The sequence below is a fragment of the Pan troglodytes genome, chromosome 5, assembly GCF_028858775.2.
Source record: "Pan troglodytes isolate AG18354 chromosome 5, NHGRI_mPanTro3-v2.0_pri, whole genome shotgun sequence".
Classification (NCBI taxonomy): Eukaryota; Metazoa; Chordata; class Mammalia; order Primates; family Hominidae; genus Pan; species Pan troglodytes.
The window spans coordinates 37,820,493-37,834,982 of NC_072403.2; the positions used below are offsets into that span (position 1 = coordinate 37,820,493).

General features: G+C 60.4%; 2 protein-coding genes across 8 annotated transcripts in view; one reads left to right on the forward strand and one right to left on the reverse strand.

The window, feature by feature from the left end:
- Nucleotides 1-1,052: 1,052 nt before the first annotated feature.
- On the forward strand, nt 1,053-4,355 carry LOC745345 (steroid 21-hydroxylase). Of its 2 annotated transcripts, XM_016955208.4 has the most exons (10): nt 1,053-1,336; nt 1,434-1,523; nt 1,807-1,961; nt 2,069-2,170; nt 2,259-2,360; nt 2,462-2,548; nt 2,718-2,918; nt 3,119-3,297; nt 3,381-3,484; nt 3,582-3,950. In XM_016955208.4, exons 1-10 carry the CDS (start codon nt 1,135-1,137, stop codon nt 3,845-3,847), a joined length of 1,488 nt encoding a protein of 495 aa, XP_016810697.1. In that variant the 5' UTR covers nt 1,053-1,134; the 3' UTR covers nt 3,848-3,950. The 2 variants fall into 2 exon arrangements, with proteins under 2 accessions (XP_016810697.1, XP_063668418.1); XM_063812348.1 differs by lacking the exon at nt 1,434-1,523 and having other exon boundaries at nt 3,582-4,355.
- The window catches only part of LOC462578 (tenascin-X), a 68,153-nt gene continuing 57,535 nt past the window's right edge, over nt 3,873-14,490 (reverse strand). For 3 of the 6 annotated variants that reach the window (XM_063812300.1, XM_063812299.1, XM_054686764.2), the window contains 18 exons: nt 12,710-13,033; nt 11,982-12,347; nt 11,075-11,362; nt 10,445-10,723; nt 8,887-9,168; nt 7,718-8,038; nt 7,093-7,428; nt 6,720-6,842; nt 6,462-6,605; nt 6,150-6,269; nt 5,888-6,031; nt 5,664-5,794; nt 5,413-5,545; nt 5,169-5,320; nt 4,979-5,075; nt 4,725-4,886; nt 4,484-4,647; nt 3,873-4,163 (listed from right to left, as the gene is read on the reverse strand). In XM_063812300.1, the coding sequence (XP_063668370.1) occupies nt 4,062-4,163; nt 4,484-4,647; nt 4,725-4,886; nt 4,979-5,075; nt 5,169-5,320; nt 5,413-5,545; nt 5,664-5,794; nt 5,888-6,031; nt 6,150-6,269; nt 6,462-6,605; nt 6,720-6,842; nt 7,093-7,428; nt 7,718-8,038; nt 8,887-9,168; nt 10,445-10,723; nt 11,075-11,362; nt 11,982-12,347; nt 12,710-13,033 (3,668 nt within the window). In that variant the 3' untranslated portion in view covers nt 3,873-4,061. The remainder of the gene's footprint in view (nt 4,164-4,483; nt 4,648-4,724; nt 4,887-4,978; nt 5,076-5,168; nt 5,321-5,412; nt 5,546-5,663; nt 5,795-5,887; nt 6,032-6,149; nt 6,270-6,461; nt 6,606-6,719; nt 6,843-7,092; nt 7,429-7,717; nt 8,039-8,886; nt 9,169-10,444; nt 10,724-11,074; nt 11,363-11,981; nt 12,348-12,709; nt 13,034-14,490) is intronic. The other 3 variants (XM_054686766.2, XM_009450945.5, XM_024357121.3) reach the window with 1 other exon arrangement.

Genomic DNA, 14,490 nt, shown 5'->3' on the forward strand with positions numbered 1-14,490 from the left:
TGTGGCTATCCAGCCCCTTCCTGGGGACTTTGGACTTTGAGGGGGGCATGCCCAGTTGTGCTGGGAATCCATACTTTCCCTGGCTGGAGTAGAACCTGTGGACTCTAGTCCTGAGGGCAGTCATGTTCTGCCTGTGCCTGGAAACACAAGAAACTTGACTGCAGAGAGAAGAAAGAGGAGAGAGGAACAGAGCGAGGAAACCGCCCGTCTCCGGGGCTTTTTCTGTTCCCTATCCTTGGCTTTCTAAGACCAGTGGGGTCCCCTCCTCTGCTTCTTTTTCCTGAGTTCTGTGAAATTCCCCAATTCTTACTTTTTATCTCAAACCAGCTCAAGGTGGGCTGTTTTCCTTTCAACCAAAGAAAGGTGCTCCTGGTGGCTAAAGGTACACATTCGACAGCTAGATTTCCAGGCTGGAATCCTGCCCTCCACAACATGGGAACAATACCCGTGTTGCATATAGAGCATGGCTGTGAAGAGTTGAGTGAGTGCCCGCAAAGCACTTAGAGCAGTGTCTGGTACATGCTATTACTCCGCAGCGGGAAACCACCTCCTCCTTTGTCTTCTGGGCACTTTTGTGAGTGAAAGGAGGCACTAATAACAATCACACTGGGATACCTGTATATACTGGAATGCCCCAGGCAAACCAGGCTTAAACTGTATTACTCTATCTGTAGCTTAAACTAACAAACAACCCACACAAATCACATTTTGTTCTTCAGGCGATTCAGGAAGGCCTATTAGGCAGGGACTGCCATTTTCTCTCTGAGACAAACATCATGCCAGTAAACTGGCCCACGGTGGGGTGGCAGAGGGAGAGGGCCCAGGTGGGGGCGGACACTATTGCCTGCACAGTTGATGTGGAACCAGAAAGCTGACTCTGGATGCAGGAAAAAGGTCAGGGTTGCATTTCCCTTCCTTGCTTCTTGATGGGTGATCAATTTTTTTGAAATACGGATGTCCCAAGGCCAATGAGACTGGTGTCATTCCAGAAAAGGGCCACTCTGTGGGCGGGTCGGTGGGAGGGTACCTGAAGGTGGGGTCAAGGGAGGCCCCAAAACAGTCTACACAGCAGGAGGGATGGCCGGGGCTCTTGAGCTATAAGTGGCACCTCAGGGCCCTGACGGGCGTCTCGCCATGCTGCTCCTGGGCCTGCTGCTGCTGCTGCCCCTGCTGGCTGGCGCCCGCCTGCTGTGGAACTGGTGGAAGCTCCGGAGCCTCCACCTCCCGCCTCTTGCCCCGGGCTTCTTGCACCTGCTGCAGCCTGACCTCCCCATCTATCTGCTTGGCCTGACTCAGAAATTCGGGCCCATCTACAGGCTCCACCTTGGGCTGCAAGGTGAGAGGCTGATCTCGCTCTGGCCCTCACCATAGGAGGGGGCGGAGGTGACGGAGAGGGTCCTCTCTCCGCTGACGCTGCTTTGGCTGTCTCCCAGATGTGGTGGTGCTGAACTCCAAGAGGACCATTGAGGAAGCCATGGTCAAAAAGTGGGCAGACTTTGCTGGCAGACCTGAGCCACTTACCTGTAAGGGCCAGGGGCATTTTTTCTTTCTTAAAAAAATTTTTTTTTAAGAGATGGGGTCTTGCTATGCTGCCCAGGCTGGTCTTAAATTCCTAGTCTCAAATGATCCTCCCACCTCAGCCTCAAGTGTGAGCCACCTTTGGGGCATCCCCAATCCAGGTCCCTGGAAGCTCTTGGGGGGGGCATATCTGGTGGGGAGGAAGCAGGGGTTGGGGAGGCCGAGGAAGGTCAGGCCCTCGGCTGCCTTCATCAGTTCCCACCCTCCAGCCCCCAACTCCTCCTGCAGACAAGCTGGTGTCTAAGAACTACCCGGACCTGTCCTTGGGAGACTACTCCCTGCTCTGGAAAGCCCACAAGAAGCTCACCCGCTCAGCCCTGCTGCTGGGCATCCGTGACTCCATGGAGCCAGTGGTGGAGCAGCTGACCCAGGAGTTCTGCGAGGTAAGGCTGGGCTCCTGAGGCCACCTCGGGTCAGCCTCGCCTCTCACAGTAGCCCCCGCCCTGCCCGCTGCACAGCGGCCTGCTGAACTCACACTCTTTCTCCACAGCGCATGAGAGCCCAGCCCGGCACCCCTGTGGCCATTGAGGAGGAATTCTCTCTCCTTACCTGCAGCATCATCTGTTACCTCACCTTCGGAGACAAGATCAAGGTGCCTCACAGCCCCTCAGGCCCACCCCCAGCCCCTCCCTGAGCCTCTCCTTGTCCTGAACTGAAAGTACTCCCTCCTTTTCTGGCAGGAGGACAACTTAATGCCTGCCTATTACAAATGTATCCAGGAGGTGTTAAAAACCTGGAGCCACTGGTCCATCCAAATTGTGGACGTGATTCCCTTTCTCAGGGTGAGGACCTGGAGCCTAGACACCCCTGGGTTGTGGGGGAGAGGCTGGGGTGGAGGGAGAGGCTCCTTCCCACAGCTGCATTCTCATGTTTCCTGCCGCAGTTCTTCCCCAATCCAGGTCTCCGGAGGCTGAAGCAGGCCATAGAGAAGAGGGACCACATCGTGGAGAAGCAGCTGAGGCAGCACAAGGTGGGGACTGTGTGTGGACGGCCTCCCCTCGGCCCACAGCCAGTGATGCTACTGGCCTCAGCATTGCTACGAGGCGGGTTCTTTTGCATACCCCAGTTATGGGCCTGTTGCCACTCTGTACTCCTCTCCCCAGGCCAGCCGCTCAGCCCGCTTCTTTCACCCTCTGCAGGCGAGCCTGGTGGCAGGCCAGTGGAGGGACATGATGGACTACATGCTCCAAGGGGTGGCGCAGCCGAGCATGGAAGAGGGCTCTGGACAGCTCCTGGAAGGGCACGTGCACATGGCTGCAGTGGACCTCCTGATCGGTGGCACTGAGACCACAGCAAACACCCTCTCCTGGGCCGTGGTTTTTTTGCTTCACCACCCTGAGGTGCGTCCTGGGGACAAGCAAAAGGCTCCTTCCCAGCAACCTGGCCAGGGCAGTGGGCACCCTCACTCAGCTCTGAGCATTGTGCGGCTGGGGCTGTGCTTGCCTCACCGGCACTCAGGCTCACTGGGTTGCTGAGGGAGCGGCTGGAGGCTGGGCAGCTGTGGGCTGCTAGGGCAGGACTCCACCTGATCATTCCCCAGATTCAGCAGCGACTGCAGGAGGAGCTAGACCACGAACTGGGCCCTGGTGCCTCCAGCTCCCGGGTCCCCTACAAGGACCGTGCACGGCTGCCCTTGCTCAATGCCACCATCGCCGAGGTGCTGCGCCTGCGGCCCGTTGTGCCCTTAGCCTTGCCCCACCGCACCACACGGCCCAGCAGGTGACTTCCGAGGGTTGGGGATGAGTGAGGAAAGCCCGAGCCCAGGGAGGTCCTGGCCAGCCTCTAACTCCGGCCCCCTTCAGCATCTCCGGCTACGACATCCCTGAGGGCACAGTCATCATTCCGAACCTCCAAGGCGCCCACCTGGATGAGACGGTCTGGGAGAGGCCACATGAGTTCTGGCCTGGTATGTGGGGGGCCGGGGGCCTGCCGTGAAAATGTGGTGGAGGCTGGTCCCCGCTGTGGCTGAACACCTCCCCACCCACCTGTCCACCCGCCCGCAGATCGCTTCCTGGAGCCAGGCAAGAACTCCAGAGCTCTGGCCTTCGGCTGCGGTGCCCGCGTGTGCCTGGGCGAGCCGCTGGCGCGCCTGGAGCTCTTCGTGGTGCTGACCCGACTGCTGCAGGCCTTCACGCTGCTGCCCTCCGGGGACGCCCTGCCCTCCCTGCAGCCCCTGCCCCACTGCAGTGTCATCCTCAAGATGCAGCCTTTCCAAGTGCGGCTGCAGCCCCGGGGGATGGGGGCCCACAGCCCGGGCCAGAGCCAGTGATGGGGCAGGACCGATGCCAGCCGGGTACCTCAGTTTCTCCTTTATTGCTCCCATATGAACCCCTCCCCTCCCCCCTGTAAACACAGTGCTGCGAGATCGCTGGCAGAGAAGGCTTCCTCCAGCGGCTGGGTGGTGAAGGACCCTGGCTCTTCTCTCAGGGCGACCCCTCAGTGCTCGGCAGTCATACTGGGGTGCGAGAGAGGTGGGCAGCAGCTCAGCCTCCCCCCGCTGGGGAGCGAAAGTTTCTTGGTCTCAGCTTCATTTCCGTGAAGGGCACCGAGAACTCGAAGCCCTTCCAGTGGTACCAGCTCACTCCCTGGGAAAGGGGTTGTCAAGAGAGAGTCAAAGCCGGATGTCCCATCTGCTCCTCCCGTTCCCCTTAAGGAGGTGGCTCCCAGCACTCAACCAACCTCCCCGCAGAGCTCCCCTCCTGACCCTCCACTGCAGAGGATTGAGGCTTAATCCTGAGCTGGTCCTTTCCAGCCAATAAATCAACTCCAGCTCCCTCTGTGAGGCTGGCATGATTGTTCCATTTCACCCAGCCGCTCAGTCCCTTGCCTGTTACACTGTGGGGCTGAAACCTAGGCAGGCCGAGCCCCAGCCACCCCAACTCTGAGCCGCCTCCCCACCCCTCACCTGATGGTCCACTGTGCTCCCGTAGAGCCCGTTGAGGTTGGCGTAGTGGCAGTTCCTGTACCACCAGGCCCCTCGGTAGGAGACAGCGCAGGAGATGAGCAAGTTGTTGGGGTCCCGATCACGGGCAGAGAAGACACTGCCGCTGTGGTAGCTCATGGAGTCCCCTGGGCAGGGTGGAGGAAGGAGCCATGAGGGCCTCCCCTCCCAGCCTCACCCTCCCAGCCCCGCAGCCTCTGCTTACCTGCGCTGCCGTGGTAGCCCTCCAAGTGGAGGCGGTAGTACTCCGCAGCCGAGTCTACGCGGAAGGAGTCGTACTGGGCGAACACAGCCTCGTCCCCAGCCCGCAGGTCCACGCGCATGGAGTAGTCACCTGCCTGTGTCAGGCTGTGCAGGGCCTCATTGCCTGGGGGTGGGATATGTGCCCTCATCAGGGTCCTGGTGTCCACAGGGCCCCCATCCCCATCCGTAGTTCCCCAGTCCCTGTGAGGCACTGACCCAGCCAGAACTCTCCAGAGATGTTCCCAAAACCATGGGCATAGTCCTCCCAGTCCCTCCAGAAGTCTGTCTGTCCATCCATGCGGCGCTGGAACACCTGGGAAGCAAGTGGGGGCACCATCAGCCTCTGGCTCCCGGGGCAACAGCCCCCTGCCCTGCACAGACCCCTGGGCTTCCCAATGCCACCCACCAGCCAGCCGCCCCCATCAGTCTCCATGTCGCAAAACACGTTCAGGGGCCGCTCGCGGTTGCCGTTGAGGAAGATGGTGCTGGTCCTGGAGGCACCGGCTCCGTTCTGCATCTCCTCCCCGCAGTCCCTGGGGAAGGGGATCTGCAGCCCACCTGGGAGAGGAGAGCAGGGGCCAGTCCTTTTCCAAGCCTTAGGCCCTGGCTGCCCACCCAGCCCCCGGCCCCGGGCCCGTGAGTCCAGGTACCCGTGGTGAAAGAGGTGGACACGGGCGGCAGGAGGCTCTGGCCCCACATGGCCTGGAGCCGTGCATTGTAGGAGGTGGAGGGAAAGAGGCCGAGGAGCTGGTGAGATGTGATCCCTCCTGGGAGCAGGATCTCCTGTGGGACAGACAAGGGGGGGTCAGGGGAGAGGGAGGTGGAGACCCTCCAGGAGGGCCAGAGGCAGCACCTCCTGGAATCACCCAGGGAGGGGAGTTTGTCAGTGGGGACGGGGCACCTGGGTCTGTCCACCAAGGGTGTCGAAGCTGAGCAGGTAGCCTGTGGGCCGGACTTGGGGCTCAGTCCAAGTGAGCAGGGCGGTGCGGGGGGTCACTTCCTCAGCCTCCAAGTCCCGAGGGGCCTCTAGCCCTAGGAGGGAAAGCAGGAAGAGGAGATGGGGATGAGGCCCAACCTGGCTCCCTCTACCTCCTCTCCCTGTCCCACACACCCCACAGACCCTACCTGTGGTGAAGGTGATGGTGGCTGGGGAAGTGAGGTTGGGGCCCCGCAGGCCACGCACAGTGGCGGTGTAGTTGGTGTGGAGGACAAGGTCATGCAGGGGGTAGTCCACCGCGCTGCCTGGGGTCTCGGCCTGCAGAGGCGGGGCTGGGAGTGTAGAGAGGGGCATCAAGGCCTGCTCCCTCCATCCTCGGCCAGAGTCCAGCCTCCCCCCTGCAATCCCCACCCTGAACAAGTCCCCTCCAGAGGCCTCAGCCCTGCTCACCCCCAGGGGCTGTGACCTGGACGTCATAGGTGTCTACAGGATTCTGGGGGGGCTTCCAGTGCAGCACGGCGAATCCCTCGGTCAAGTTCAGTGCACGCAACTGCGTGGGACCGTCAGGAACTGGGGGAAGGGGAGGGGCTCAGAGGGGTCCCCGCTGCTCTCTCTACTCCATGCCTCCCCAGACTCCACTGGCCTCCCGTCTGCAATCGGAGCCTCCACCACCTCCCTTTCACCCTCCTCGTTCTCTCTCAACTCCGACCCATGCCGTTTTCTTGGCTCCCACCTCTTGCCCCGGGTCCCAGTCCATCTCACCCGTGGTGAGGAAGCCTGTGAGAGGCTCACTCTCCTCAAAGCCTCGGACGGAGACCACGGTCACCTCGTAGCGAGCACCTGGGATCAGCCCCTGGAGTTTCTGGGTCCGGGCCCGGCCGTCCACCTGCACACTCTGAGGCTCCCCTGAAAACATTGGGGATTGAGGGTTACCCAGGGAACCGCAGGGCGGCTGGAGGGTGGGCAGAGTGCAGGCGGGAGAGGAAATGCGAGGCGATGAGCACATGGCAAAGGCACCACCTCCGTCCGCCAGCTGGTAGGAGACTTTGAAGCTGTCCGCCCGGGATGGTGGGGGCATCCAGTTGACCTTGGCTGAGGTCTCCCTGATTTCACTGAATTGGAGGTCACGGGGGCTCTCCAGAACTGCAGAGGGGTCAAGGAACAATGATGCAGGCAGGGGCAGGGAGGCTCCTCCCTACGAGTCCCCCCCTCGCCTCTGCTCCAGCACAGGCTCACCACCCCTTTTCCTCTAGTCCCCAGGAATGGAAGTCGCTCTGCAGATTCCTCCAGGCCCACCACCAACTCGCCCACCCCCACCGCTGGCTGAGGCACTAGGTCCCCCCGTGAAGTACAAAGACCCCCACTTTGGGGCAGAGTGTGTGTGGGTCCTTACCTGGGCTGAGGGTGCGGGCGGTGCCCTGGATGCTGTCGGCCTTGTGGGGTCCTCGCAACCCATACAGTGTCAGGCTGTACAGAGTCCCGGAACGCAGGTCTCGGAGCACGGCCGAGTGCCGTGTCCCCGGCACCATCAGCTCGCGCTGCAGCAGTGGACGCGGATGCGGCTCCAGAGTGCTTGGTGATGGAACCCCAAAGCGGAGCAGGAAGGAGTCGAAGGCCCCAGGTGGGGCCTCCCAGTTGAGCCTCAGTGAACTGGTGGTCACGTCAGTCACAGACAGCTGGGACAGGCGGGGCCTTGACTCTGCTGAGGTCTGACCAGCAGGGGCTGGCCCTGCACGGAGTGGGTGGGGGAGAAGGGATTGGAGACAGAAGCACACCAGCTTGGTGACCCAGAGCACGTCCCTTCCACCCCCCTCCCTGCCCCTGTTTCTCTATCTGTAACCAGGGACTTGCAGCCACAGGGGGGTCCTGTGGGGCAGAGCTAAAGGCCACTCGCATCCAGCCCATCCATCCTCTCTCCCTGGTACCCGCCTCACGCTCTTTCCCTGCGATCACCACTTCTGAGCCCCCGTTTCTCCCTTCTGAGTCCTAGACTAGAGGCCGGAGACGCCTGGTGGTACCTGTGGTGCCCTCAGCTGAGAGGGGCCCCAGGCGCTTCCCTTCATGGAGGCCATAGAGGAGGAACCTGTAGGGGGTGCTGGGCTCCAGGCCTGAGATGAGGATCTTGCTCTGGTCGCCATCCACGAGCAAGGCCTGGGGCTGCCCGTTCGTGTCCTCATACTGGACCACGAAGGAATCAAAGGGGCCCTGGGCCACGCTCCACGAGAGGCGCATGGAGTCTGGGGTTGTGTCGGTCACGGTCAGCACTCCTAGGCGGGGCTCTTCAGGAGGCTCAGGGGCCTCTGGGGCTAACTCTGGGGCTGGTGTGTCCTCTTCTGGGGCTGCGTGGGAGAAGCCCAGGGAAGAATCTGAGTGAGGGGCGCCATGGGGTGCTCCATTTTTATCTTCCAGGCTTGGCCCAAGGCTGAGGTGGGAAGTTTACAGGTCCAGGCCCAGTCAGACAATGAAGTCGCTGTGGCCTCGTGACTCCTGCGAGCTCCCGCGCTGTCTGAGTCAGGTGCTCGCTTCCCCCTTCCACACCCCGGTGTCCTGCCGAGCCCACCTCGAGATATCACAGGCTCTGGCCCCACCCATGCCGGGATACATTCACTGAGCTTGAGGAGTGTGGTGCTCCCTTCTGAGAGAAGCTGAGGGTGGAACTGGCTGGTTGAGGTGACTGGCAAATCCCACCAGCCGTGCCGTGGTCAGGCCTGTCTGAGGTGGGCATCAGCGAGCTCTGGAAGAGGAGCCTGTACCACAAATGCAGCCACTGCTGTTGGTTTCTGTGTCCCCGCTCATTTTGTTTTCCAGTGATGTTCCTCTTAAGAAAATGCTCCTGACTCATCCATGGCAGGGAGGTTTGCCGCTATCTGGACAAGGCCACCCTTCGGGGAGGCGACAGCAGCCCCAGCGAGTAATGAGGAGCAGCGGCAGTGATGGGGCAGAGTTGGGGCTGGGAGATTAGAGAGCCCCTGCCAGGGCCTTTCCCTCCCGCCTGGCCTGGCTCCTGCTCTGGACTCCTTGATGGATGTTGAAGCCCACAGGGCTGCAGACTCCTCCTCCTTCCTGGGGACAGGCCAGGGCGCCCCACTCCGGCCTTCCCACTCCTGCAGTCATCTTTGTCTTCAGCCCAAATGCACATGGAAACCCACACAAGCTGGCTTGCTATAGCCAGGCACAGCAGCCTCACCTGTCATTCCCAGGGCAGAGACCGGGCCCAGGCGCTTTCCCCCGAGGAGCCCGTAGAGCAGAAACTTGTATTTCTTGCCAGGCTTCAGGTCCTCTACGGTGACTGTGCGCTGGTCTGCGGCCACAGGCACTGCCCTGGGCTGCCCGTCCGTGTCCCTGTACTGGACCACGAAGGAGTCAAAGGGGCCCTGGGCCACCGTCCAGGACAGGCGCAGAGAGCTGGAGGTCTCCTCAGCTACGGTCAGTTCCCCCAGGTGGGGAGGTAGCTCCTTCTCCAGGGGAGCTGTGCAGAGGGAGGAGGGAAAGCTCTTAGTCACATGCTGCCTTTGCCTAAGCCCTGGCAGCCTCCCGGAGGTGTGAGGTTCTGGGAAAGGGTACCTCCAGTGTAGCCCCAGGGACAGCTCCTTGAGGAGACACACAGGCCTGCTCCCGCCATGCCCCACAGGAATGAGGGAGAACAGCCCCCTCCTCCTCTGGAGGCTGCTGCCCAAACTCCTTCCTGCCCCGCCCCTTCCCTGCTGTGATCGAGGGTGCGCCAAATTCATTACAGATCATCTCCCGAGGGATGGGTGGCTGGGGTGCAGAGAGGGCCTTTGTTTACCCTGACCCCCAGCCCCTGAGCAGGAATGAGGCCAGAGCTGAGAGAGACTCCCTGGAGGTCTCTGGGTTGTCACGGAGACACACCAAACATCGAGAGCTGGTCTGGGCAGCCGGCCAATGCACGGCTCCCATCACTGTCAGGCTGTGATCTCCCCCTTGTCCCCTTGTGGCCATCAGCCTGAACATCCGTGCCTCCTGCTTCCCCAGCCCCACACTGACCCCACTGGGCCGGGGCAGCCAGGGTGGGGCAGGGAGAAGACAGGGGATTAGCTGAGAGAACAGAGGGCAGAGCAGAGGCTTGCCCGGGTGGGGCTGGGGCCGATGGGTGGGGGTCTGTACCCCGTCCCCACAGTGAGGGTTTGGGAAGAGAATTACGGAGTCCCAGGGACCCAGGCCCAGACTGGCCGGCTGCTCTGTCCTCCTCTGGGCATAGTGACTCATGGTCCCGGGAGTGGGGTGAGGGTCGGTGACCCACCACACCCCTTCCTCAGGGAGCTGAGTCATAGGCACAGTGACACCAGGTTTTTCCATCGTCTTTCCGTAGCCAAGCCCTCCCTTTTCTTCTACCCCTCCCCTCCGAGTCAGGGAGGAGGGAGGAGGATGGGAACCACTACTGAGTCCAGCGCCATTCCCAGCATTATGCAGGTGAGGACACCGAGGTCCCGGGGATGAAGCGGCTTGTCCATGGTCACCCTGGCAAAGGCTAGGACTGGAACTGGAACACAGATCTGCTGGCCCCAAAGCCCGTGTCCCTTTTATTTCCTCAGCAGTCAGCAAATGAAAGGAAGTAATGCATATGCTTCAGAACTGTGCCTGACACACAGAGGGACTCACTTTCGGAGTTAAGATGGTTGTGTCAGGGCTGACAGAGGGAATCTCACGGGAAGGCTGCAGGGCCAGCTCTGAGGGCTCGGATGAGAGGCAGCTCTGGAAAAGGTGGAGGCTGGACTGGGACTCACCTGTGGTGCTGTCAGCAGAGATGGGGCCCAGTCGCTTCCTGCCTGACAGACCATAGAGCAGGAACCTGTATTTCCTACTGGGCTCCAGGCCCTGGACTGTGACCTCCCGCTGGTTGGCTGCCACCGGCACCACCTGGAGCCGACCATCCTTATCCTTGTACTGGACCACGAAGGAGTCGAATTCGCCCTCAGGGACCGTCCACGAGAGGCCCACGGAGTCAGGGGTCGCATCTGTCACAGTCAGCTCCCCCAGGCGGGGAGACGGTTTGGTGTCTGGGGCTGGAAAAGACAGTGAGGTGCATGGAGAGTGGGATGGAGGCAAAGGGGCCACGGAGCTTCCTGGGCTGCTATGGCTCTGTGAGCCGGTCCCAGGAACGGGAGGGTGACTGGGCCAGGAGTAGGAATAAAAGAGGAGCCAGACAAGAAAGCAAGTGTCCCCTGGGGTGCAGGGAAAGTAGGGAGAGGGATGAGTGTGAGTGGGAGAGGACAGCTCAGGGCCTGGGTTTTCCTGGACCCAATAAATCAGTGGGTGCTGAGGACTGGAGTGTGGGGCACAGAAACGTGAAATTCCAACTGGTGCCACAAGGGGGCGAAGGCTCTGGCCGCGGGAGGCGTCCAGCCCTCACTCACCGGTCCTGGCCTCCACAGGGACCGGGCCGTGGCGTTTCCCATTCTGGAGTCCAAAGAGCAGGAACTTGTACTTGCGGGCCGGGTCCAGCCCCGAGACAGCGACCGCTCGGAGGTCTCCGCTCACAGGCACTGCCTGGGGCTGCCCCTGCGCGTCCCTGTACTGCACCAGGAAGGAGTCAAAGGGGCCCTGGGCCACCGTCCATGAGAGGCCCACTGAGTCCGAGGTCACGGCCGCCACCGCCAGCTCCCCCAGGCGGGACTCCACCGGCAGTGGTGTGGGCAGGGGCGCTGAAAAGAGCAGAGCAGGCCCATGGGTCAGGAGGCAGGACCCTGCGCAAGGGAGGCAGTGCTCTCCCAGGACTGGAGTGAGCATTTCTTAGCGGCCTCCTCTAAAACGCTTGTTTTAGAATCTGTGCCCTGCATTGCTGTAAGCAGCTCACAAACAGTGGTGCATTTAACCCTCACACAACATATGAAGTAGGTGCCATTATTATCACCACCCCAACTTTGCAGGAATCTGAAGCACAAGGTTAGGAAACGCCTGCAAAGTCGCACAATCACTACATTCGAAGGCACATGCAGATCTGGGCAGCTGGATCTGAAGCACTTTCTGAGCCATTAAAATACTCCTTAAGGGAGCCTGAAGACTAACAAATGAGCACACGAGCAACCTGGAGGTTCCAGATCACGATGGGAGAAGGAAGCTACAACAAACAGGGCATGGACTACCTGCCCATCTGACTCCACACAGTCTCCATGAATCCAAGGATGAGGCAGGATCATTAGCAACATGGGAGAAAAGACAGAAACCTAGAGGCCCAGTCATAAGAGGTGCCAAGATCCAAAGGAGAAACACAAGGGGGCTGCAGAGGTAAACCTGGGGACGAGGGCCTGTCCCCCCACTCACCCGTGATGCCCATGGTGGACACTGGGCCCACGCGCTGCCCCTCGTGGAGGCCGTACAGATGCATCTTGTATTTGTGCCCGGGCTCCAGGCCCCCCATGGTGACCTCGCTCTCCTCGCCCCTGACACGCACCGCCTGGGGCCGCCCGTCCCTGTCCTTGTACTGCACGGTGAAGGAGTCGAAGCGGCCCTGGGGGACAGTCCAGGAGAGGCTCAGCGAGTCAGGGGAGGATCCTGTCACTGTCAACTCCCCCAGGAGCGGCTCCTCAGGGGCCTCTGGGGCCTCAGTGCTGGGTTCTGTTGGGCTGGGGGTCTCTTCCTCTGCAGCGGAGAAGGAGGGAGAGAGAGTGAGGGGGATGTCCTTGGGTCCTGGGGAAAAGGAGGGAGAAGCCAAGGCTATGACTGGGGGACCTGAGGTCATTTCAGAGAAGCCCATTCTTGGGGCTGGGTGGTCCTGCTCAGCTGACAGCTAACACACATAACAAGTTCCAGGGTCAGCTGTGGGGGACCTGGCACAGCCACCAGCACAGCAAAACTCCTGATGGCCCCTCCCTGCTCAGGGGGAGCCAGGGGTCAACCACATAGGAAGGCCCAAGGGGAGTCCCAGCCCCAGCCACAAGCAGTTCTGTGGTGCTGACCACACCCCTGTCCCATTCCCCACCAGTCATCACCAAAGAGCAAGAGGTGGCCCTCCCACAGCTCCCACCCTGGGGCTCCCATCATTCACTCACCCGTCACCCCAATGGCAGACACAGGGCCCATGCGCTGGCCACCGTGGAAGCCGTACAGGTTCATCTTGTATTTATGGTCTGGCTCCAGGCCTGAGATGGTGACCCCGTCCTCGTGCCCCGGCACCCGCACCGCCTTGGGCTGCCCATCCCCATTCCTGTACTGGACCAGGAAGTGGTCAAACTGGCCCTCAGGAACCGTCCAGGACAGGCTGAGGGAGTCGGGGGTGGCATCTGTCACGGTCAGCTCCCCCAGGCGAGGCTTGATGGGGGGCTCAGGGGTTGTGGTGGGCACTGCTTGGGTGGTCTCGGCTTCATCCTCTGGAGCTGGACAGACACGTGTGGGGAGAGTGAGGTCCCTGGCTCCTCAGTTCAGCATAGAAAGGATGTGTCACAAAACACCAAGTGCCCAAGAGCAGGACGATGCTGCCCACAGCCCCTCCAGCACAGCTCTTCTTCCTCTCCTCTCCTGCGGCCTTTCCTATCCCTCACCCTGACCTCCCTGCCCTCGGCCCCCACCTCACCCCCACCTCCCAACACCCAGGCCACCTCTCCCTGTCCCTCCAGCACCACCTCTCTTTTGAGCACAGCTCCACTCGGCCTCTGCACCCTTAGCCTCCCAGCACTGGGGTCTCCTCGCCATCTTTTGTTCACTGGGCTTCTGTCTTTGCTTCGCAACAAGCTCAGCACACTCCTCCCGAGGCCAGAGCCTGGGGTGTGTTCCTGGACCCAGCCCCTCACCAGCTGCCAGCAGCCTCAGAGTACCTCTCCCCCAAGTTTCCCTGGATACCTTCCTCCCCAACCTCCAGTCTCCGATCCTAGTTTGAGCCACTGTCACCTCTCACCAGGGCCACCAACTGCCTATTGGCTTCCCTGCCTCTAGGCTCCCTGCCACCCCATCCCCATCTTTAGCCCCCACAGATGAGCTTCACACAGGCACAGCTGCTGGGGCCATCTCAGCACAGACCTGGGCAATCACATCCTCATCCCTGGGAGATCCCAGGCCTCCTCTGCTCCCATACTTCAGGACTATCTATTCACTGCAAAGGACACCCCACTCAATCCTCAGTACTTCTCACACACCATGCTCTTTCTAGCCTCCTGGCCTTTGCACCACCTGTGCTGATCTGACACGCTTCACCTTCTCTCTAAAGCTGTCACCAAGCTAAGGCCTGCCTGGCCTCAGATCCTGACTGTCCCCTGAGTATCCACAGGTAGGGTGGTTTAGGTATTCCTGCCTGGCTCTGGGCTTCCTGTCACATGCTCACCCGCCTTTGCTTTCTTACTGGTCCACAGCCTGTACCCCATGACGTTAGCCCCATCAGGACAGGAACTTTTCCCATTAGGACAGGAACCCTAACTCTGAGCCTAACCTCTGTGAGGATTCATGAATGCAAGAAAAATTCGCTTCAACAAATTCTAAGAGAGTTTCCAAATCTGTTACTGGGAGGAGCTTTGCTACAAAGGTGTTCTGTGATTTGCACATAAATACTCATAGCAGCATTATTCTTGATAGCTAAGAGGTGGAAGCAACCCAGGTGTCCATCAATGGATGAAAGGATGAGCAAAGTGTGGTCTGTATATGTAAAACGAAACATTATTCAGCCTGAAAAGGAAGGAAGTTCTGGCCAGGTGCAGTGGCTCTTGCCTATAATCCCAGCACTTTGGGAGGTCAAGGTGGGAGACTCGCTTGAGGCCAGGAGTTTGAGACCAGCCTGGGCAACATACCGAGACCCCCATTGCCACAGAAAATAAAATAAAAAGGAAATTCTGACTGATGCTAC